This window comes from Zootoca vivipara, chromosome 12 (assembly GCF_965207765.1).
Source record: "Zootoca vivipara chromosome 12, rZooViv2.hap1.1, whole genome shotgun sequence".
In the NCBI taxonomy this organism is placed as follows: Eukaryota; Metazoa; Chordata; class Lepidosauria; order Squamata; family Lacertidae; genus Zootoca; species Zootoca vivipara.
Window position 1 is genome coordinate 50,107,590 of NC_142595.1, and position 22,529 is coordinate 50,130,118.

Genomic DNA, 22,529 nt, shown 5'->3' on the forward strand with positions numbered 1-22,529 from the left:
ACGCAGGAAGGCTTCCGGGCTGCGCAAGGTTCCAGCTTTCAAGGAGGTCTTTCTGCATGCAACTGTGCCTCCCTCGCAGTGGGCACCTGTGCTGTACAGACAGTGGGCACCAAGGGGGTAGGGCTAGCTGGCACGACCATCCAGGGGGGGGGGCTGCCCCACGCAGCCTGGATCATGCCCCAGCCTGCAACTTCCAAAACGGGCCTTCCCATCCTTTTTCAATAATAATAATAATAGTCCGATTCGGTATACGGAGAGCATAAAAATAACTGGAAACCTGTTGGTTGGTGGAGAGCCGCTCAAGTAGCAAAGCGGGCCCTGCCTGGAGAGGGGAAGGTGCTCGTTAGTGTCTGTCGACTCTGGTTAATGGAGCTAATTGCCTCCTCGATACCTCCCCCCAGCCCGGCTCGGCAGGGTTCATTTCAGCCATCACTATCAATAAACCTCAACCCCGGGGGGGCCCCCTCTCGCGGCTTCCAGTTCTGTCCCCGACACGGAAGAGAGGCAGAACAGAACACTTTGCAAGGAGCTAGTCCCCCCCCCGCTGCCGCCCCCCCCCCCAGCCACAAAGCCTCGTCTTCGGTTTCCCCGCCTGGGCCTGTCAGGGCCTGACGTGGAATGATTCCGGGAAGAAGGGGAAAGCGGCGAAGGAGGGTCTGCCACCCCTCCGCCACAAACACTGACCCACAAGGCCCCTGTCCTGGTCTCCTTCCCCAACAACCCCGGCTGACCCCCCCCTCCCCTCTATGCGAGCAGAGCTGGGAGCCAGGACTCCTGGGCTGTCGAGGAGAGGTTGGAAGAGGAGGAGGGGCAGGAGCCAGGACGCCGGGGTTCTCCCAGAAATGGGGCGCAATAAGTCATCTCATTCCATTGCAGCGGAATTGGGAGTTATCAGGTTTTTTTTGGTAATTTATCTGCCTTGTTTCAATTTGCGTAAGCCGGTCCAGGAAAAAGGAATAATAATAATAATAATAATAATAATAATAATAATAATAATAATAATAATAATGGCTGCCCCGCATGCTTTGGACCACAATTCATTCCAACCCCAAGCCTGCCATCTTGAGCTGGATTTTTGTGGGGGAGGAGGGTGCCTGATGCCTTAAAGCAGGGGATTCTGGGAACTAGGACTCCTGGGTCCTCCACCTACTTGCCTGGAGGCTGCAGGCTTCTCTTCCCTTAACAATGGACTTTCTGGGGCAAAGGCCCTTCTCTGCTCAGGCCTCAGAATCCTACACACCTAAAGGAGAAGGCATTTGTGGAACGCAGGATGCCGCCTCGAATCCCGCTGCCCGGACCCTCGAGTCCATGGCAGCCTCTTGGGAAAGGAGGGCACTGGGGCTATTGTGCCTGGTGGTGGGGCAAGAGCAGGCACCCCCCAAACTTGGCCCTCCAGATGTTTTGGGACTACAACTCCCATCATCCCTGACCACTGGCCCTGTTAGCTAGGGATGATGGGAGTTGTAGTCCCAAAACATCTGGAGGGCTGAGTTTGGGGAAGAGGGAGGGAGGGGGTTGGGGAGCGGGAAACGTGGGGGGGGAACATGGGGCAGTGTGTGTGGGGGGGCTGTTAGCCAGGGTTTTGGTGCAGAGGGGCTCCCTCCTCTCGTGACTGTGCTTAGGGGGGCGGGGAGGGAGTTGTAGGGTTGGGGCATACCTGGGTTCACCTCCTTGCTGGGCTCGGCTGCCCCAGACGTCCCTCGCTCCTTCTCGGTAGGCGTGTCTGGAACGGACTTCGGGGTTTTGGAGCCTGTGTTGGGATCTGGGGGGCAAGGGCGCACAGTTAAAACTACGGAACCCGGTTCCCGCGGGGGAGAGGCGGCGGCGGCGGCAGCCACCAGCTTGGAAAGAGGACTAGACAAATTCACGGGGGGGGGGGTGGAGAGGGCTCTCGATGGCTACTAACCGCAATGACTATGATCTGTCTTCCGCACTTGGGGGGGGGGCAGCAATGGATACTAGCAGATGGGCCCCTGTTCTGATCCAGCAAGCTCTTCTCATCTTGTGAAGGGCAGAGAGATGGCAAGTGTGGGGGGGAGCTGGGGGGTGGGGTGGGGTAGGGAAGAGACCCGGCTAGGGGCAAAGGGAGACACATTCAGCCCCCCCCAATTTATGGAACGCTTTAACAGTGTGAAGCGGCAAAAAACAGAGCAAAAACACACAAACTCAAGAATAAAATAATAAAATCAACATGCTCTTTTAACAGTGCGAAGCGGCAAAAACAGAGCAAAACGCACAAACTCAAGAAGAATAAAATGAACATGTTCTTTAAAAACAACAAGAAGGAAATGATCCCCACAGACTCCAGAAACAGTGAAACAATTTTGTCAGATGTCTGCCACCTCCCCGCCCCTCTCCTGCGCCCCGACATGTGGCAATTAGGAAACACAAATGAGGCCGAGTTCCTTTTATGGCGCCACTCTGGGACAGAAGGAGGGTGGATTTTTGGGTTGTCTTTGTTTTCATTATGTATGCTGTGTTTTTAATATTGCAATTTTATTTTGTGAATTGCCCTGAGATCTATGGGTATAGGGCGGTACACAAACTGAGCAAATAAATAAAATAAATAAGCAGGCCAGCTTCCGAGTCACACAGAATTCCGCAACCAGGTGGAGAAGGAACATAGGGAGTTCTGTGTGCTTCAGGTGCCTGCATGCTTCTGCAGCTCAAAAAAATTTATATTGCTGCGGTTAAAAGTAAGGGGGGGGGAAGCGCTTCACATTGTCCTCGGAGTTTTAATCTTGCAAAACAGGAGGGTGTGGGTGGGTGGAAGAAGGAGCCTGCAGTACCACACAGGAACCACTAGGTTGTGCTCTCAACACTGATGCGCAGCAGGAGGTGAGGTCACCTGTGGGCGGAGTCTGAGCTCACACCTGGCGAGGGAGGCAGCCAGGTGGAAGTACCTGCCCAGCCACTGCCAGAAACAGCCAGCTCATCTGCTGCTTTTTGCAAACAACAAGGCTTTTTTAAAAACACCTGCGCTAGGTGGCCTGACATTACGGGGAACCTCCGTGGCTACAGGACAGACCCTGACCTTTCTCTTCCCTCTCCCTCCAAAAGTGAAATTCCTTCCAATCCCATCTCACACACCACTATTTTTTTTTTAGTTCTGCCTTCCCCTGCATCTCCTCTCCCAGTCTTGGCAACGCTCAGTCCCGGGCATCCCTGCCTATTTAATTTAATCTACATTTTAAATCACTTTGTGTCCTTTCCCGCCACAACTTCAGAAACGAGGGCAGTTTAACCTATTCGTTTAAGCTTGTTTTCCTCCCTTTGGGAGTAGGCTGATGAGTCGCCCGGCAGCAGGTTTTTTTTAATGAACCCGAAACTGAATTTCTGAACTGTGGTATTTTAAAATTCAGATTTTTATTATATAGCTAGATAGCAATGGAAGGTTTGGTTTAAAACAGGCATCCCCAAACTGCGGCCCTCCAGATGTTTTGGCCTACAACTCCCATGATCCCTAGCTAAGAGAACCAGTGTTGTTGTTGTTGTTGTTGTTTAGTCGTTTAGTCGTGTCCGACTCTTCGTGACCCCATGGACCATAGCACGCCAGGCACTCCTGTCTTGCACTGCCTCCCGCAGTTTGGTCAAACTCATGTTTGACCAGTAGTCAGAGATTATGGGAATTGTAGTCCAAAACATCTGGAGGGCCGAAGTTTGGGGGTGCCTGGTTTGAAATATCAAGTTAACGAGCAAACGAAACCCTCCCAGATTGGGGGGGGGGTTGCTTGAGAAAACCTCGCCCCCAAATTCATTTCGCTCCTCTGTTTTGGATCTCACAACGGCCCTGCGAGGCGTGCTTAGAGGCTGAGAGAGAGAGAGAACCTTAGCCCCAGGCCACAAGGCAAGGCAGTTTGGTGGCCAAGGAGGTGTTCAAAGTCAGGACTCCCGGCTCCAAACTCCTCCTCCTGCCAGCCTGGATTCCTCACATTTATTCTGCTCGTTTGTGTGATTTAATCTGAGGGGCAGGATCCGTGAGAGGCAGGCTGAGCGACAAGCGGGCATCAAGGGGCACATTTGCCCAGGTAGGACGGGGTGAGAAACAGTCAGGGCTGGGAGGAAAGATGGGGAAAGCGAGGGGGACTGACACTCAGGGGATCATAGGATCAACTCCCCCCTCCCCCTTGCTCCCACCCGTCTCCTCCTGCCCCCCTGTATTTCCATTCACTGGGCGGTCACAAGCTCATCCGAGTTCCAGCAGGGGCTGTGGGCCTGCCACATGCCATGTTCCCAAATCCAGGGGTTTTGCAGAGGGAACAAGGGACGGGTCCAAGTGCCCAGGAGTCCTGGCTGCTGCAGAGGTGGCAGTGAATGGGGTGGGCACAAGCCAGCCACTAGGTCAGTCTTTGCCAACCTGGCACTGCTCAGATGTTTTGGGGCTCCAGCTCCAGATAGCGTACGGTCCAAAACATCTGGAGGGCACCAGGTTGGTGAAGGCCGGCCCTGGCACTCTCCCCCACCCTTCTCCCAGGGGTCTCCTCCTTCCCAGGATTCCCCATCCTAACCCGCGCGACTCCGCTCTCTCTTCCTGAAGAGGTTATGGCTCCCAGAATGCTCTGCTCTCGTGCAATGGACCCCCATTCCCCCACCACCACCACCAGGGACATCTGGGTCATCTCCCCACATCCAACGCACACCCAGATCCCACAAAGATACACTTTCTGGATTCTTCTCTCTCCCCGCCCCCCGGAGACTTACGCTGCCCGACTTTCAAGACGACTTTCATTCCTTTGGAGAGGCAAGCACCGCCCTTCATGTTCTCAAGGCCTTCCTTGGTACCATCTGAAGTTGCTGTGGGGCAGGAGAGAGAGAGAAAAAAAAGAGAAAGAAATTAACCATGGTTATGGGTTAGACTGCTGTAATGTACAGTATGTGGGGCTGCCCTTGGAGACTGTCTAGAAACATCTCCCCATCCTGGCATTTCTAACTTGGGCTATCTCTTCGGAACCAGGACGATTATACCTTTTTTAAAAAAAATTCATTTCCCCAAGTCTTTAATTGCTAGAAACGGTGGCGATGGCTGCCAGGTTGCAGCTGTTTTTATCCTGCCGTTTTATTCCCTTCGAGTTTTGCAACCAACTCGTGACGATGCCTGCTTCTGATTTTCTCGGGCAAGGCGCCCAGAGAATACTGATGGGTGGGCATGGGTGTTCAATAATAAATTCATGGGCCGGCTGCGATGGAGAGCTCTGGTGGCTTTGGACGGAGACCGGAGGAGGTGGGAGATGGGAGACTTTTCCTGCCTGGGGTGCAGGGACAGGGTAGAGAAGGCAGGGACAGGCCCGAGACTTCAAAAAGGGCCATTCTGAATTCCTTTCACTGCCCAAGATGGGCGAAAGCAGACTTTGTGGTATTAAAGAGCCGGTATGGGGGGTTGGGGGGGTCCCCCAACCTTCCTACCCAGCAACCCAGACCCCCCTACCTAACCCTGTAGCCCCCTCAGCGCTCTCAGACACACCCAATGCAGCTCTGCCTTTCCAAAGGATGCTCTGCAGGGTCACTTAATATTTAAACAAGATGTTTAATGTTTGCACAGACAAAAGTTCCCCTCGTGATCCGTTAATAAGCCAGAGGCTGCGGAGAGAAGAGGGGGCCGTTTTGACGCACCTGCTCTGCCAAAGCCTGATGGGGATGCAGAGAAAGAGAGAGAGAGAGAGAGAGAGAGAGAGAGAGAGAGAGAGAGAGAGAGAGAGAGAGAGAGAGAAGCCATCCTGGCAAGCGGGCAGCCTCCCTGGGTGCCCCACAACCACTGGCATGGGGCAGCCAAACCCACAGTTCAGGCTTGCCCAGAATAGCACAAGGAGAAATTAAATTCTGCTCGCGATCCAAGGCGAGCCTCACAAACCTCTCCAATGTTGACAAAAATGCGTCAATTATTGTTTATTGCATTTATATCCCACTCTTTCTTCTCCAAGGAGCGCAAAGTGGTGCTCATGGCTCTCATCCTCCTTATTTACTCCCCACAACAACCCTGCGAGGTAGGCTGAGAGAGGCAGCGATCGGCACCCCCCAAGGTCACCCAGTGAGTTTTGTGGCCAAGTTGGGGGGATTTGAACCCTATTCTCTCTCAGGCCCGAGTCCGACTCTCTAACCACTACACCACACTGTTGTTGTTGTTGTTTAGTCGTTTAGTCGTATCCGACTCTTCGTGACCCCATGGACCATAGCACGCCAGGCACTCCTGTCTTGCACTGCCTCCCACAGTTTGGTCAAACTCATGTTCGTAGCTTCAAGGACACTGTCCAACCATCTCGTCCTCTGTCGTCCCCTTCTCCTAGTGCCCTCCATCTTTCCCAACATCAGGGTCTTTTCCAAGGATTCTTCTCTTCTCATGAGGTGGCCAAAGTATTGGAGCCTCAGCTTCAGGATCTGTCCTTCCAGTGAGCACTCGGGGCTGATTTCCTTCAGAATGGAACCACACTGGGTAATATGCATTTAAAAAAACACATATTGACAGAAAAACAACATACGAAAATATGCTTTATTGGGGTAAATTGCTTGCAAAATTAGTCAAAACTGCATGTGTTTATTTGGAGAAATTCACACAAAAATGCTGGTGGGTTTTCATTAGGTTTTCTTTAAAAAAATTTTTTAAAAAATCAGCAAATTGCTGCAGAAACGTGGAGAACCAGATATGAGATTGGAAGAATGAGAAACAGAGAGAACCGGAACTGACAAATCCATCCGTCTCTCCTCGCAACCGACCCAGATCTGTCCCAATTGCGGAAGAGCATCGTCTTGTTCTTAATAAGTCTGCGTTGAGGATTGCTTTTAATCTTCCAGGCTTGCCTTTTGTGTGCATTTTACGAAAATTGTTTTTTTTCTCTCTCCCTGCGATGGCGATTTTAATTTACGTAAGCCGCCTCAAGTGGGGCATAAGGCCCTGAAAGGCTGAGAAGAAATCTCAGGAACTTTTTTTAAAAAAAAAATAAAAATAAAAAACAGAATTAGATGCGAAGTCCTCCGCTTGAAACTCAGCCCACAAACTCGCTGTTCTGTGAAAAATACCAGTCAAGGGTGCCTGTGTTAGCAAGATAAACCGTGAGAAGGACTGGCAGCTGAAACCTAACTAAATTATCGTGAGGTTAAATCATGCTGTTGTTGTTGTTGTTGTCGCAGGTGAATTCCTCACAGCTTTCCTTTCACAGAATCGCAAGCACGGGAGAAAAACCCAGAGGCCGCCTAGTTCAGCTTTCCCCAGATATTTCGGACTAAAACTTCCACCGGCTGCAGCCAACTGGGCAAAGGAGTTGTAGTCCAAAATATCCAAAGGGCGCCAGGTTGGGGAAAGCTGATTTAGATCGACCCCGCGGCCTCAGTGCCTGGGATGGGGGGAAGACGCCATCTTGCCCTCTGCCTCAGGCGGCAAAATGTCTTGGGCCGGCCCCTATGCAATGTGTGGCTAGGGTTGAACAACGGGCTCCCCCCATTTGTGGGGGGCTCTCCCCAGGGAGGTTTGGCTGGCACCTTCATTATACACCTTTAGGTGCCATACAAAAACGTTCCTCTTCAACCAGGCCTTGGGCTGACTGAAATCCCGATACCGTTTTAAACGTGTCGTTGGTACGGCGGAGGGTTACCGCTTTGCTTCTGTTCCGAGTTTTCATTATGTATTTTGTGTTTTTTTATCTTGGATTTTAATGCTGTGAACAGCCCCGAGATCTACGGATGAAGGGTGACATACAAATATCCTCAATAATGTCAACAACAACAACAACAGGGCCTTCTCGGTAGTGGCGCCGACCCTGTGGAATGCCCTCTCATCCGATGTTGAGTTATTATATAACATTTAGGAAATGTCTGAAGGCAGCCCTGTATAGGGATGCTTTTTAAGGTTTAAGGTTTTTACGGTGTTTTAATATATGCTTGAAGCTGCCTAGAGTGGCGGGGGCAGCTCAGTCAGATGGGCGGGGTACAAATAATGAGTTGTTGTTGTTGTTGTTGTTGTTGTTGTTGTTGTTGTTGTTGTTGTTGCAGGGCCAACCAGCCCCAGGTAGCTGAGCCCAGGAGCCGCCATTTTGATCTCCCAACATGGCGCCAACAGAGCCTCACTCCAAAGCCCTGTGGGAAATTAAAATGGTGGCTGGAGCCCCACAGCCCTGTTACCTGGTGCTACCTGCAGCAACAAAAATAAAATTTAAAAGGGTAGCAAGGTGACTGTCTCAGTGGGTCCTGACTGGGGGGCACATCGGTCGCACAAAAGATGTCACGCTTTGGATGTTGGGGCCGGCAAAATAAAAATAAAAAATTATTTGTTTGTTACATTTCTAGATCACCTTTGCCTTCCAAGCACCTCAAAGCACATGGTTCTCTTGCTCCCCATTTCATCCTCACAACAACCCTGTGAGGTAGGTTAGGCTAAGAGATGGTGACTGAGTCCAAGGTCCAGGGCCGGATTTAGGTTTGATGAGGCCCTAAGCAAGGTAATGGGGCCCTTTATATGTCAACAACAAATTCCCGCTGTTTTTTGTGTTGAATATATGCTATATGGTCATTTATGGACCTCATAGGTATCTCAAGCCATTTGCCCATGTTGCCCTGCAACCAGTCCATGCAGAATGTAGGCACCCTATATAAAGAAAGGAGCAAACCGGGGATATTTTAGGGGGCAGGCTAGCAGGCGGGGGCCATGACTTACACCGTAGGAGCCTACACAACACAAAACGCTATTGCTGTAAGTAGGTTTTATTTTATTTGTTTTTTATCTTATATTTTGGAAATGTGCATCCAGTTTTTCTCCTTTAATTTTTTTTGGGGGGCCCCAAGAGAGTGGGGCCCTAAGCTATAGCTTGTTTAGCTTATACGTAAATCCGACACTGCCAAGGTCACTCAGGGAGCTTCATAGCCAAGTGGGGATTCGAACCCTGCTCTCGCAGGCCTTCGTCCGACACTCTATTTACGCCACATTATGCTCTCTTCCCCAATCCTGCAGTTTCCAGCAACTGGTATAAAGCCACAGGCTCAAGTTCGCCACAAGCAGATCTGTTACTCCTGGACCGGGCCCTCTCACGTGTTCACAGGGTGGGACTTTGCCCACCCTACCGAGACCTGCTGGCGGCTGAAACGGGGACTCTGACCCCTTCGGCCAGTGGGGGCTTTTCCGGAAGGTTCCAAGCTGGCGATGCCATGCGGCATCCTGAAACCTTTGGGTTCTCTCGTTCCGCCTCTGCGAGGGAAATGGGGGAGCCTAATGGGTTTAAAAAGAAGAAAGAGAGAGGTTTTTTTGGGGGGGGGGTTCGCGTGCAGCACACGGTGCGGGACTCTCTCTCGCTGGCAGCTGCCGGGGGCTCTGGGAAGCTGGGCCCGTCGGTTCAGTTTAGACTCGCTCGGCTGAGCCCTCACAAAGAACACGCCTGGCCGGTGGGGGGCCACCCTTCGCAAGGCTGCAGACGCAGGACAGGCATGGGAGACGGCCGTGCCCACCCCCCTCTCGGTGCCCACCTCCCCGTCAAACAACCGGGGTGTGCATGCTTGCCCAAGCCCCTCACCGGAGGGAGACACAAGCTAGTCCACGGGCTCCTGTTTAAAAGGACGACACATCCTATTGACTTTTTACAGCTGCACTCTCCAAAATTAAGAGTTTCAAAAAAGAAAGAAATAAAAAGACAAGCCAGGGTTTGGCCCTCGGTGACCACTGCACTTTTGGCCTGGCGGGTGCCCTTCATCTAATCTTAGGTATATCAGGAGGGGCGGGGTGTGGCCAGCTTTGATATGCATTTAAAAATATTAAATTGCTTTCCCCGATACTCGCCAGGGAATAATATCCGAGCGAACGTAGTGATGTACTTTGCGAAACGTGGGCTGTCCGGGGTGGAGGGGGCTGGGGGCTTGCACCGTCCTGAAGCTGTGCCCTCGGGCTTGTTAGTCCTCAGAGGGAGGAGATTTGTACAGGGCCCCCCCCCCTCGCGCGAGAGATGTGCCCCATTTTCTCATGGCACTGGAAACGTGGCCGTCACGGTTTGATCATTTCTGCCCAAGCTTTCTAGGGAAAGTGATGGGAAAAGGTTGAGGTTTCTGCATTGCGGGGGGTTGGACTGGATGACCCTTGGGGTCCCTTCCAGCTCTGCCCTTCTGTGATTCTACGCTGGGTTCTGTGGTGCCAATTAAGGCGTGCAAAGCGTGCTGAGATGCAGCCACTCTTTTTTTTGGGGGGGTGCTTTAAATGAGTGGCCTGCCATTTCCTCTTCCATCACTTCCTGTCCTAGATGGTGCCACCCCCCATCCCTGCCCCCCAGTCAGCCGATTTCCTTCTTCCCTTCCCTCCTTCCACTCGGCTGTCTCGCGCTCTACCCTCATGCTTGGCTGGGCATAAATTCATTTGGAGGGGGAGGAAAAACTGGGTCAACGACGCCTTGCCACCACCACCGGAAAAAAACCCCACTATGTCCGCCCTGATGCTCCTATCACCTGACTCTGAGAGGGGGGGGAAGTGTCGTGTTTGGGGTGGGGGAAAGTGGTGGAAAAGCTGGTGGCTGTCTTGCCTGGTGGGTAGAGCAATGACCTTGATTTGTGTGTGTGTGTGTATATATATATATATATATATATATATATATATATATATATGTATATGTATATATATATATATAATGGTGAAAGCAACGGCAACTGTAGAGATCTGGATTCCCTCGCCTGCCTCCCCTGGTTGGGCGGAAGAGGAGGAGGAGAAGAAGCAGGGTGGTCACAAGTGGGTTTCTTTCAACATTTGTCTGCTTGCCCAGGGGCGCAACCCAGGCTACAAAGCAGAGAGAACTGAAGAAAAGGCAGAAAGAGGAAGATATCTATATCTATATCTATATCCATATAGATTGTGTGTGTGTGTGTGTCTTTGAGAGGAGAGCGAACTGAAAACCGCTGCCCACCATCCTTGGCAGCCATGCAAACCCGTAGATCTGGGCCCGCGTATGCCCTAACCAACAACCCCACAGATATCCCCCTGGGGTGGGAAACGGGGCTTTGCATTAAACGGGGGGTCCCTGGTGCACAGACACCCCCTCCTTCAGAAACAGTCGCATCTCAGAAATGGTCAACACGGGAGTGGGGAGGGTGCTTTATGCTCGCAAGAGGAAGGGGGGGAGTTGAGTTAGGACCCCCCCCCCCACCATGGAAAGAGGCAGACAAATTGGTGTGTGTCTGGGCTGGGTGTGTGTGTGGAGATTGGCTGGTTACCCCAAAGTGGCTGCTGTGGTATAGCCAAGTGGCTGGCTCATACAGGTTTGCCGGGAGACAGTTGCCATGGCGATGGCTGAAGGGCCACCCCAGGCAGCCGGAGCTGATGAGACAGGGATGCTGAGGGGTGGGGAGAGGAAAGGGGGGGGTTAGAGGACTCGGTCCCTCTCCTCTTCCTTAAAAGAAGATCAGAGGATGCTCACTAGCCGTGCCCCAAAATGTATCCCTCTTCCTTTGCCCCGAGGACTGAGATGGGCTAGAATAGGCCTTAGGACGGCCTAGTCAGCCTCAAATTCACTCCAAAGGCCTAGTTGCCCTCCAGCCCCCTTAAACGCTGGACTCCCAAGCCCCCGTCACACGGTATCATTGATAAACCCTGGGCAACAGGCATACATTGAAGGCGAGGCTGCCCGTGAAAAGGAAAAATATGGCGCTGAAACTATTGCAGTTGCCACATTTCCCTACTTTCTTGGAAGAGGCGCAAAGCCTGCCTTTTCCGTGAAGCTGCCAACAGAATCAGCTCGCCTCCGTGCCCAAGTGGCGCCCTCCAGGTGTTTCGAACTACAACTCCCGTCGGTCCCAGCCAGCCGTAGCCGAAACAAACGCACACATACTTCTCTGCCCTCATCTGCTATTCCCCCTGCCCACCTCTCTCTCCCTTTGTTTCCCTTCTGTCGTTTCCTAGGATGTTTGCCCCTTGGGGGGCAGAGACCTGAGCTCTCATTCTTTGTAATTCACCGTGTACATGATGGTGCTACATCGTCCTCGTCATCAACAGCAGCAGCAGCTACGGATGTTGCGAGTTGTTAAGGAAAAGGTGACCGATTATTCATGGAGTAGGTGTGGGCGCTACTTGGCAGCGATGGACGCATTTAATGTTCCGCTCTCCACCGCTGTGCCAAGGAATAGGCGCCTTCTGCCTTCCTTGGCCAAGAAGCGCACGTTCCCGCTTTTCCCTGCCTCCCACTTCTCCTGCCTCAGGTACGCCCGGGGGCCCATGGGAAACAGGCACTTTAAAAGCATCCCCAACTGTGTCTTGTGGACGTGCCACTTGGACCTTGTGCAAAAACATTGATCCTGTTGTGCGGGCCTGCCTCACAGCTCAGGATGGAAAAAATGTCTCAGTGCTGTGCCCCCCCCCCAGTTGTCCAACCTTGTTTTCAATGCATCCCATTTCTGCCCCCGTTTGTACATTTTTCTTTGCGAATGGTTCACACAAAAATCTGCATGCGTTTTCAGGCACCTAACGCTTGCATTTGGGTACACCTTTTTCTTCTTCTAAGACTTCGGAGCACATTTTTGGGTGGCTGGAGAACAGCGTCGCAATATCCAGAGACACGCAGTTTTTAAGGATGTTTGGGTCTGTTCATCGGCCTCGGCAGTGTGAATTAAGTAAATTCGCTTTCGAATGCAATCCAAACCAATTTCTCCCCCATCTGTTCTTAGGGCATACATGCAAAAGAATTGAGGAGCAAATAAAGGGCTTCTCGTTCATCCCTTGCCACCAACGTCATCGACCTCTGGGTGCAATTCAAAGGACTGGTTGTGCCCGAAAAACAGCCCTATGTGGCCAGGGACAAGAATATCTGAAGGACGGCCGCCATCTCTTCTCTCCCCATATAAACTGAGATCTATCTCTGGTTGATTTGTATCCCACCTTTCCACCAGCAGCAGTGCAAATACAAGGATGCCATAAGATGCAACAACATCAATCTGTTTAGTGTTGTTTTTTTAAACAGGCACCCATGTTGTGCTTTAATTTGGTTTTATTGTTTTTAATTTTTGCCATCTGCCTTCCTCTTGAGTCTGTTGGAAAGTTGCAATGGTAAATAAGCACATTCCACATACTATGCATTAGGTAGAAGCACACAAGCCCTGCTCCCACAGGTCCATACGATAACCCGTAGAGAACATTGGAAACACATTCTTACCCTCAAAGGATTCTGGGGACTGTAGTTTACCCCCTCAAGAGTTCCAATCCCTATCAACCCTCAAACTACAGTGCCCAGAATTCCTTTCGGGAAATAATATACTTTGGATATACTTTAAAGCAGGGTTTCCCAATACTTGGGTCTTCAGCTGTTTGGGGACTACAATTCCCATCATCCCTAACCACTGGTCCTACTAGCTAGGGATGATGGGAGTTGTAGTCCGAAAACGGCTGGTGACCCAAGTTTGGGGAACCTTGCTTTAAAGGCACGATGTTTTATGCAGCCACAATCCCTCTCAGCTACCTCTGATCTGAACATTATTTTTAAGGATATCTTTCACTCTCTCTCTCTCTCTCTCTTTCTCAATATCCTGTGTGGTCCATGGTTTTTTACCACGATTTCCTGTTCCTTCAGCCGCCATCTACCGCCTGCCAGACTGGCGGCGGCACCTATCGACGGCTACAGACATCTCAAGGCCTTGCAATTCTGTGCAAGTGTGGGATTTGGTACACAAAGGAAACATCTCAGCTTTCAGAAAGAAAAGGAAGCCCCCCCCTTTTCCCCAGGGCGTTAAAACTTACTGATGATGTAATAGTCCTGGTTGGTCTTGAACTCGTGGCCCCAGAGGTTGGGGCTGTACTCCTGGAACTTGATTGTGAAGCGCATGTCTTGCTCTGGCCGGTCGCAGGTGAGCAGCAGGTTGGGGGTGCGGAGGATCTCGCAGCGCTCGGCCTGCTCCGTCTGGACCAGGTACAGCTTGTAATATTCATAGTCCTCGGTGGAGAAGGGGCCCAGCGGCACAGAGCGGGGGCAGATGAGGTCCAGGCGGTCGCCAATCTGGGGGTACAAAACGTAGCCCTCCTCGTTCTGGAACCTGCAAGGGCGCAACGGATAAAATCAGCTCGGCAGAACGCACTTGGGAGCAAGGAGCCTGCATTCTTCCAACCAGCCTCCCCCCTTAACAACATCACCCAGCGGCCTCAGCCCCTGGGAGCTTGTTCTCTAGCACCTTGGGTGAAAGGATGCTAAGAACCAGGGTGCCCTAGGGAGAAGGGGACCCCGCGGTGCTTAATTACGAAAGCAAAGCAACAGGTGTTGCTAGCAGAGAGGAGGAAGCTCGAAAACACCGTCGTGTCGGGGGCTGGTTTGTGGAAGGGACGTTTCTCCGCAGAAAGACTTTCTGCAGATGCTCAGAGACATTAGCCTTTTAATGCTCAACGGGCCGAGTCCAGACGTCGGAAGAAACGACTGGTGTTAAATTAAGCCAGGAAGGTTTAAGGCTCTCTGTAACCGGAAATTTGGTGGACACCTTCCAATATAATTGGAAACACGTTAGTTTTCCCACCACACGCCCAGCTGCAAACAGCCTCTCGTGGCAACCGGTGGGGTGAGGCGGTTAAGAGTCTTGGACTAGCACCTGGGAAAGACCAGGGCTCCAGTCCCCATCCAGTCATATGGAGCTTGCCGGATGACTCCTGTCTCTTGGCCTATCCTACCTCGCAAGGCTGTTGTGAGGCTATAATGGGGCTTGAGAGAAGCATTGTTTACATTGGTGTATGCAACATTTGGCAGTGAGAGATTTTACTTTCTTGGGCTCCTTGATCACTGCAGATGATGACAGCAGTCACGAAATTAAAAGACGCCTGCTTCTTGGGAGAAAAGCAATGACAAACCTAGACAGCATCTTAAAAAGCAGAGACATCACCTTGCCGACAAAGGTCCGTATAGTTAAAGCTATGGTTTTCCCAGTAGTGATGTATGGAAGTGAGAGCTGGACCATAAAGAAGGCTGATCGCCGAAGAATTGATGCTTTTGAATTATGGTGCTGGAGGAGACTCTTGAGAGTCCCATGGACTGCAAGAAGATCAAACCTATCCATTCTGAAGGAAATCAGCCCTGAGTGCTCACTGGAAGGACAGATCCTAAAGCTGAGGCTCCAATACTTCGGCCACCTCACGAGAAGAGAAGACTCCCTGGAAAAGACCCTGATGTTGGGAAAGATGGAGGGCACTAGGAGAAGGGGACGACAGAGGACGAGATGGTTGGACAGTGTTCTCGAAGCTACGAACATGAGTTTGACCAAACTGCGGGAGGCAGTGGAAGACAGGAGTGCCTGGCGTGCTATGGTCCATGGGGTCACGAAGAGTCAGACACGACTAAACGACTAAACAATAAATGCAACATTTGCAGATGTCGGCACCTTCCAGATGCTTTGCACTACAATTCACAGCTGGTCCCAGGTTTTGGAAGGCAGGTACACACACACACACACACACACACACACACACACACTACTTTTTTCTTCACTCTCACCACAGGACAAACAGGTGCCATTTCTCAAGAGAACAAAAGCCCTACACCGACTCCGTTCACCAGAGGCACAGGAGGGACCGGTGAATACACCACGAGGACCAGCCATCCCGGCCCACTTTGTGTTTTTGCAAATCTCCTTCTAAAGGTAAAGGTAAAGGGGCCCCTGACCATCAGGTCCATTCGTGTCCGACTCTGGGGTTGCGGCGCTCATCTCGCTCTATAGGCCGAGGGAGCCAGCGTTTGTCCGCAGACAGCTTCCGGGTCATGTGGCCAGCATGACAAAGCTGCTTCTGGCGAACCAGAGCAGCGCACGGAAACGCCGTTTACCTTCCCGCCGGAGCGGTCCCTATTTATCTACTTGCATTTTGATGTGCTTTTGAACTGCTAGGTTGGCAGGAGCTGGGACCGAACAACAGGAGCTCACCCCGTTGCAGGGATTCGAACCGCCAATTCATTGGTTGGTTAAGCTAATCAATTTCAGAAGCCTTTTAAAAGTTTCCTGGGGAAGAACGTCCCCGCAACATGCAGGAAGCATTTGTCCCCAGTGAAAGTGTAAGGAGCTATGTGGATCTGAGCCGCTTTAGGGTTGCTGGTGGGTGAAAAAAATTAATTAAGCAGGTAGGGGCGTAGCATTTTGACTAAAAGTCCTCAGGAGAGCTTTGGGTTGTTTTTGATGTAGTGTGGGGTGTTGTAATCTTTTGCCACCTCTTCCTAGATTGCCCCTGCTTGCCAAAATTGTTTGTATTTTGCAATCAACTGAAAATAACGCCTATATTTGACATGTCATTTTGGCTCACCTGCCAAAATCAGACAAAAAACTGTGCATAGCGATCACCATCTCTACAGAGGCATCTACCACCAGACATTTCAGATATCTGACCAGAAGTCTCTTAAGATAATGTCTGCTATGACAAAATGCAGGGATCGTAAAACACAGACAAGAGACTGTGTTTCTCACTTCAGAACGACTGTTTTTGCCCATATGCAAATTATGCAAATTTAATCAACTGATTAACTGACAAAAACTCCCGCGATTGAAAAACGAAGGTTTCCTCAACTGGGTTGGCAGCCCTAGTTATAAATGTCCTGACATTTGGAGGTGTTTAGCACACCCCTTTAAATAATAATAATATTAATAATAATCACACAAAATCCTATTTTAAAAGCGACTAATTGAAGTTGCCTCAAAGACTGCAAAATATAAAGCCCAGACGTTCTGTGTTCGTCGCACCCTCCGGGGTGAAGTTCTTTGCATCTGTCTTTAATTTGCATTACTTGGTCTCCCCCGCACCATCCTTCTCAAAAAACAGCAGGACACCCCCCCCCCCACTCTCTTTGCTCCATCAGTTGCCCGACATGCTCTCGGAGCATCATGCGCCAGCCCCCCCCCAAAAAAAACACCCATGCAAGGAACCACCAGAGAACCGACAAAGAATTCCAACCCTGTATTCAAACCTGTTGACATTTGACCCCAGAGCCGCCTGTCCCCAGCCCCCTGGGACAGATCAGCTGCCAAATGAGATAATAGCCCAGGCCAGGAGAAGAAGAGGCATAACTGAGGCCTGGCCAGGGGTGGTGGGGTGGTTAGCAGAGCAGCAGATGAAAGACTCCTGGGTCCTATCCCTCGCTCAGAAAAAGGAGGGGAGTGGTGGTCATGGGGATTCCTTCAGCCTTAAGTCATTTGGCCCTGCAAATGCCTCGGCTCGAGGGGTGACCTGGGACAGGGGCAGCTCAGTCTAAGCCAGAGCTTCAGCGAAATCTGCAAAAAAATGTGAATATTAGCCACTTTCCGTGCAGCAGTATTTGAAGAGGGGCAGGATAATGGCCGCAAAGCAGCAATGAAGGCAAGAGCAGAAGTTGGCTTGCAGCTGGGTTTAATTCAGAGGCCAAATGGAGCACTTCCGAGAAGGGCCACGTCACACAAGGACTCGGGATTGCGTTGCCATGCAGCTCACAGGCGGCAGGTACAGGCCCTTCTCAGGTTTGGTTCAAGGATGGCATTATTTAAAGCACCCTAACTCCGTTCCCCAAACACACCCCAAATCAAACATGCGTCTAACAGAACCCAGCCAGTTCCACTAATCCCCCATCTTTGATTCTAAATGCTGAACAGACCGACGCAACCAGAGAAAATACCATGGGAAATTCTGAGCTAGGTGGACCAAGGCGGATTCCCGAGTTTCTAAGCATCCCCCTGAAAAAAAAATCCTATTCTCCCTCCTAGAAAAATGTGATTTCCCCCCAAATAATGCAGAATGCAGTTTGTGAATCGTATGGGGCTGGCACCTACTGGCCAGTGCCAATGCCGCCGCGTTGCTTTTTCTTTTTTGCTTCCTCAAAAGCCTAGCTCGCAAAACTTTTGGAACAAATCAACAGGAAACACCAGCACAGCCGCCCCTTCTGTATCAATGAGGCCCACCACTTTTCCTTCCCCCATACTTTAAAGTCAGCCTTCTCCAACCCGGGCTGCTCTTTGGACCCGCTGATGGGAGTTGTAGTCCAAAACGTCCAGAGCAACCTAGGTTGAAGAAAACTGCTTTTTTTTTTAAGGAGTTCTTTCAAAGCTCATTTGTTTTTCTCGCTTGGGGATGGGTTGCCTCGAGCTAGCACCGACAGAGCACTAAAAATAAAAGTCATTTTTTTCGCTGTGCAGATGAAAATAGGGCCTTTTTTTCACATGATGAAAATAGGGCCTTGACGGAAAAAAATGCGAGCCCCCGCACTCTCCGACAAAGTCACACCTGACAACCTGACATTTCCGCGCTGAAAAACAGGGATGTGGCAAAGTCACTTACACCTGTTAACGGACACATCCTGACCTGGCATTATAACCACACACACTTGGATGGACCTTTGACCAAACGAATACTCAAAACGCATAGGTCCGCTGCACAGCTTCAGCAGGCAGGGAGAGAAAGGCAAAAACTTCAGAAACAGCTGATCTAGCAGCCTTGCATAGCAGCCTCCCACCCCACCCGCCTTGTTCCTGGAGGGCAAGGGCCGCGGCTCCGTGGCGGAGCAGCTGCTCTCTGCATGCAAAAGGTCCCGGGTTCAATTCCCAGCAGCTCCAGGTATGTCCGGAAGCCCTGCCTGAAATCCCAGTGAGCCTCTTGCCAGTCAGTGTAGACATTACAGGGTTAGATGGCTCAAGGATCTGACTTGGCACAGGGCAGAGGCGTATGCTCCTATGCTGGAGAGGAGAGAACCCAGGAGTCCTAGCTCTGGGCTACAATCAGTACACACCTTGTTTCCCTTTTATAGAACGGAGGTGGGGGGGGTGTACGGATGACTTCATTAGGGGGAAACCTGGCTCTCATTCCTGGCTCCCGAGTACTTTCTGTTCCAAAAACGTTAAAGAAGCAAGGACACAAAAACAAACGCAGCACACACCCCCGCTCCGCCCTCACCCCGGAGTGGGACCCAGGCATCCGGGCTCTCCTCAGCTCCCTCTCTCCCACACCCCGGGGAAACCAGCTCCCTAAGAGAATGAAACAGGCTCAGCTGCAATCGCTTCTGAAGGAACCCAGGCGTCCTGACACGAGAAGTGTCGTCCCCTTCGCCCTCCCCAACACAGAACCCTGGAGTCCTGGCTGTGAGGCCTGCTCCAAGCACAGGCCTGATCCCCCCTCCCCCGAGGATCCAAGAGGGATCCTTACCTAAACGGCCTCGGTCCAGTATACCTGAAGGAGCGTCTCCACCTCCATCATTCTGCCCGGACACTGAGGTCCAGCACCGAGGGCCTTCTGGGGGTTCCCTCGTTGCGAGAAGCCAAGTTGCAGGGAACTAGGCAGAGGGCCTTCTCGGTGGTGGCGCCCGCCCTGTGGAACGCCCTCCCATCAGATGTCAAAGAGAGAAACAGCTACCAGATTTTTAGAAGACATCTGAAGGCAGCCCTGTTTAGGGAGGCTTTTAATGTTTAATAGATTACTGTGTTTTATTTTTCTGTTGGAAGCCGCCCAGAGTGGCTGGGGAAACCCAGCCAGATGGGCGGGGTATAAATAATAAATTATTATTATTATTATTATTATTATTATTATTATTATTATTATTATTATTATTATTATACCTGTCTCACATCTCCAAAACTACAACAGCGGCCTATGGGAGGCCCTGTCTCCCAACTCTTTTCCAGAGCTTGCCCCCCCCCATCCCTCAAAAAACAAGCTCAGGCATTGGGCCCCCCCAGTACAATATGCCCCAAGAGCTGCGGCCATGCACCTCTCATCCTAGATTGCCCTCGTGCAAAAACCAAGCCCCAATCCTTTCCTCCAGGTGTGTTCCCAGAAGGTAGGGTACAATGGCTGCCGTTGCTGTGGCAACACAAGCCAACTGGTGATGGAGGGGCCTAGCCTGAACGGGTGCAGGAAGCGGGTGGGCACCCCTCGAGGACCACGAGAGGGGGCAAAGTGTGTGTGTCCGTGTGTGTCCGTGTCCATGAGTGTGCATGCATTTTTTTTGGGGGGGGGGCTCCTCATTCTTTCCAACCAGATGTCACTCTTTTGTGGTCCGGACCAAAACTTGGGGCCGGCGGGTAGCAGGTCTCTCTCTGCCTCGCCCAATTCATGAAAATGGGTCTGGAACCTTCCCCCTGCCTTTTTTTTTTTTTGGCAGTAGGACCTGTTGCTTCTTCTTGCCCCCCTCCCCTCACTTGCCCCCCTCCCCTTTCCCGCTGCCCCTCCTCTCCCCTCCTGTAACGGGGTCATGGGCTCAGCTGGAATTGGGGAGGGCCAGGGCGAGGAGATGGAATGGAAAGTGACAGGTCAGGAAAGGAGCTAACGAGAAAATGGAAAAAGGGGGAGAAAGAGAGGGCGGGAGCGAGAGAGAGGAGAGGGGAGATCCCCCACCCATCGCTGGGAACTCAGGAGTCCTGGAATATAATTCCATGTCTGTGATGACCCAGTGGGCCTCCCCTTCCCCCTAAGCCACTGCAGGGGACCCAGGAGTCCTAGCTCACGGCTATAGTCTCCCTTTCCCCCACCTCTTCCTGGTCAAACTCACTATGATCCAGTCTCCAAAAAAACCCAGAATTCTTGGCTCCCAATGATCTCTCTATCCCACCCCCCTCCCACCCCCTTTGCAGAAACTCTCCCTTCTTGCTTGGCTGCTCCAAGCATTCAAGGTAAAGGTAAAGGGACCCCTGACCATTAGGTCCAGTCGTGACCGACTCTGGGGTTGTGGCGCTCATCTCGCATTATTGGCCGAGGGAGCCGGCGTATAGTTTCCGGGTCATGTGGGCAGCATGACAAAGCCGCTTCTGGCGAACCAGAGCAGCGCACGGAAACGCCGTTTACCTTCCCGTCGGAGCGGTTCCTATTTATCTACTTGCATTTTGATGTGCTTTCGAACTGCTAGGTTGGCAGGAGCTGGGACCGAGCAATGGGAGCTCACCCCGTTGCAGGGATTCGAACCGCCAACCTTCTGATCAGCAAGCCCTAGGCTCAGTGGTTTAACTACAGCGCCACCTGGGTCCCTGTGCTCCAAGCATTGGGAACCCCCAATTCAAGAGAGCCCAGGGCTATGTACACACCACATCTTGAAAAGTGCATTCCCCAACACCAGCACAAAGAATCTTGGGAACTGCGGTAGAGCTACAACGCAAAGCACCATTAAAAAACTACAGTTCCCAGGATATACTTTTTCTTGGGGGTGGGGGAGAGGAATCTGCTTTCAATGTATGGCGTCTATGGTGCCCCATCACCCAGCATGCCCCTCTTTAGCCCCTGTTACTGCCCCCCCTCCTTGTCAAGCAGGAATGTAATCTCTGTACTCCTGGTTAAATATTAGAGACCCCACTGCTCTCCTCCCCTGCTTGTGTGACCCCTGCGGCTTACACGGCATGTCCTGTTCCAGCTCGTTGGAGGGAGAAGCTTTCTGATTCCTATCGGTTTTGGGGGGTGGGGGGTGGCCAGACCTGATTGCCTCGGCCAGCTTCCCCTTAATGAAATAATTAACTCCTCCTGACCTCCCCTGCCCCAATACAGAAAAAGGAAAGGCCCCCATCACACACAGAGTCCCCCTTGTTCAGAGGGGGATACGCAGCTGCCACAACGCGGGTGGGGTGCTGGAGAGGCACCCGCAAAAAGTTGCAGCTGCCCCTGGGGTGGAACAGTTGGTGACGCGCCGACCCTGAGATTGCAGCCACTTCTGGGGAGTTGCTGCCTTTTTGAGTCTCCCACACCTCCCTTTTGCCCCACGGAAGACGTGAATCGCCACTTGTTCCGATTCGGCGTTAAAGAGCGGGTTTTCGCAGGGGCAAAATGAAATTAAAACAAGAAAAAGCGGCCAGACGCAGTGATTTAAAGGGCACACCGCACGTGCTCAGAGGCACACTTACTGCTTCATGTTCCCAGGGCCGAACGGAGTGGCTTTGGAAGCAGACAGATAGGCTTGCGAAGGCAGCAATTTGCTAACATCGCAGGCGTGTTTATACGGCGCCATCAATGTGCATGGCCGGGTTTGCAGCCTAATAGGTAAAAACAGGCAGGCCCCTGCTGCCAGGCGCTTACAATCACCGGCAGGGGTGGGAGTGAACAAAGGAAGAGGCTGGAAGTGGTGGGGGCAAAGGCAGTTAAAACACAGTTAAAATTTGGTTACAGTCCTGAATGCGGGCAGCTGAGGATATACGATTCCTTGCCGGAGGCTCTGCTCCAGCTGCCTCTGGAGAGGAGCACATAAGTGTTTGAAAAAGGAGGGAAGGGAGGGTGACCGAGTGAGTGTGCATGTGTGCATTTTTTTCCAGGACTCCTGGGTCCTCGGAGCTGGAGTTTTCTCCAAGCTGCTTTCAAGTCTCTTCCAAGCCACTGACTTTGGGCCTTGGTGAGGTTTGCATCTTCTGGCAATAATTAACGGGGGTGGGGGGTGGAAATGGAGAGAAAGCCCCGGGTCCTTGGCCCTCCTTTTCCCTGGATGGGAGGAGAAGGATCAAGAATTGACAAGCTGGATGTGGGGAGAGAGGAGGAGAGGGAGGACTCCCTGTTTTTAGTTGACGGGACAAAGGGAAATATTTGCAGCTCTTCTCACCTGGAAGCCAGGAACCAACGTACCAAATAAAACCCCAAGTTAACTTCAAGCTGCTTTAAAATAATTGTAAAAATAATCTTGGACTTTTCCCCAGCA

At 51.6% G+C, this 22,529-nt stretch overlaps 1 protein-coding gene across 3 annotated transcripts in view; it reads right to left on the bottom strand.

The window, feature by feature from the left end:
* EFNB3 (ephrin B3) overlaps positions 1 to 22,529 on the bottom strand; it is an 88,338-nt gene that overhangs the window by 3,895 nt on the left and 61,914 nt on the right. For 2 of the 3 annotated variants that reach the window (XM_088656262.1, XM_035135885.3), the window contains exons 2-4: positions 13,682 to 13,974; positions 4,702 to 4,794; positions 1,658 to 1,762 (exon numbers count right to left, since the gene is read on the bottom strand). In XM_088656262.1, the coding sequence (XP_088512388.1) occupies positions 1,658 to 1,762; positions 4,702 to 4,794; positions 13,682 to 13,974 (491 nt within the window). The remainder of the gene's footprint in view (positions 1 to 1,657; positions 1,763 to 4,701; positions 4,795 to 13,681; positions 13,975 to 22,529) is intronic. The other variant, XM_088656263.1, reaches the window with a different exon arrangement.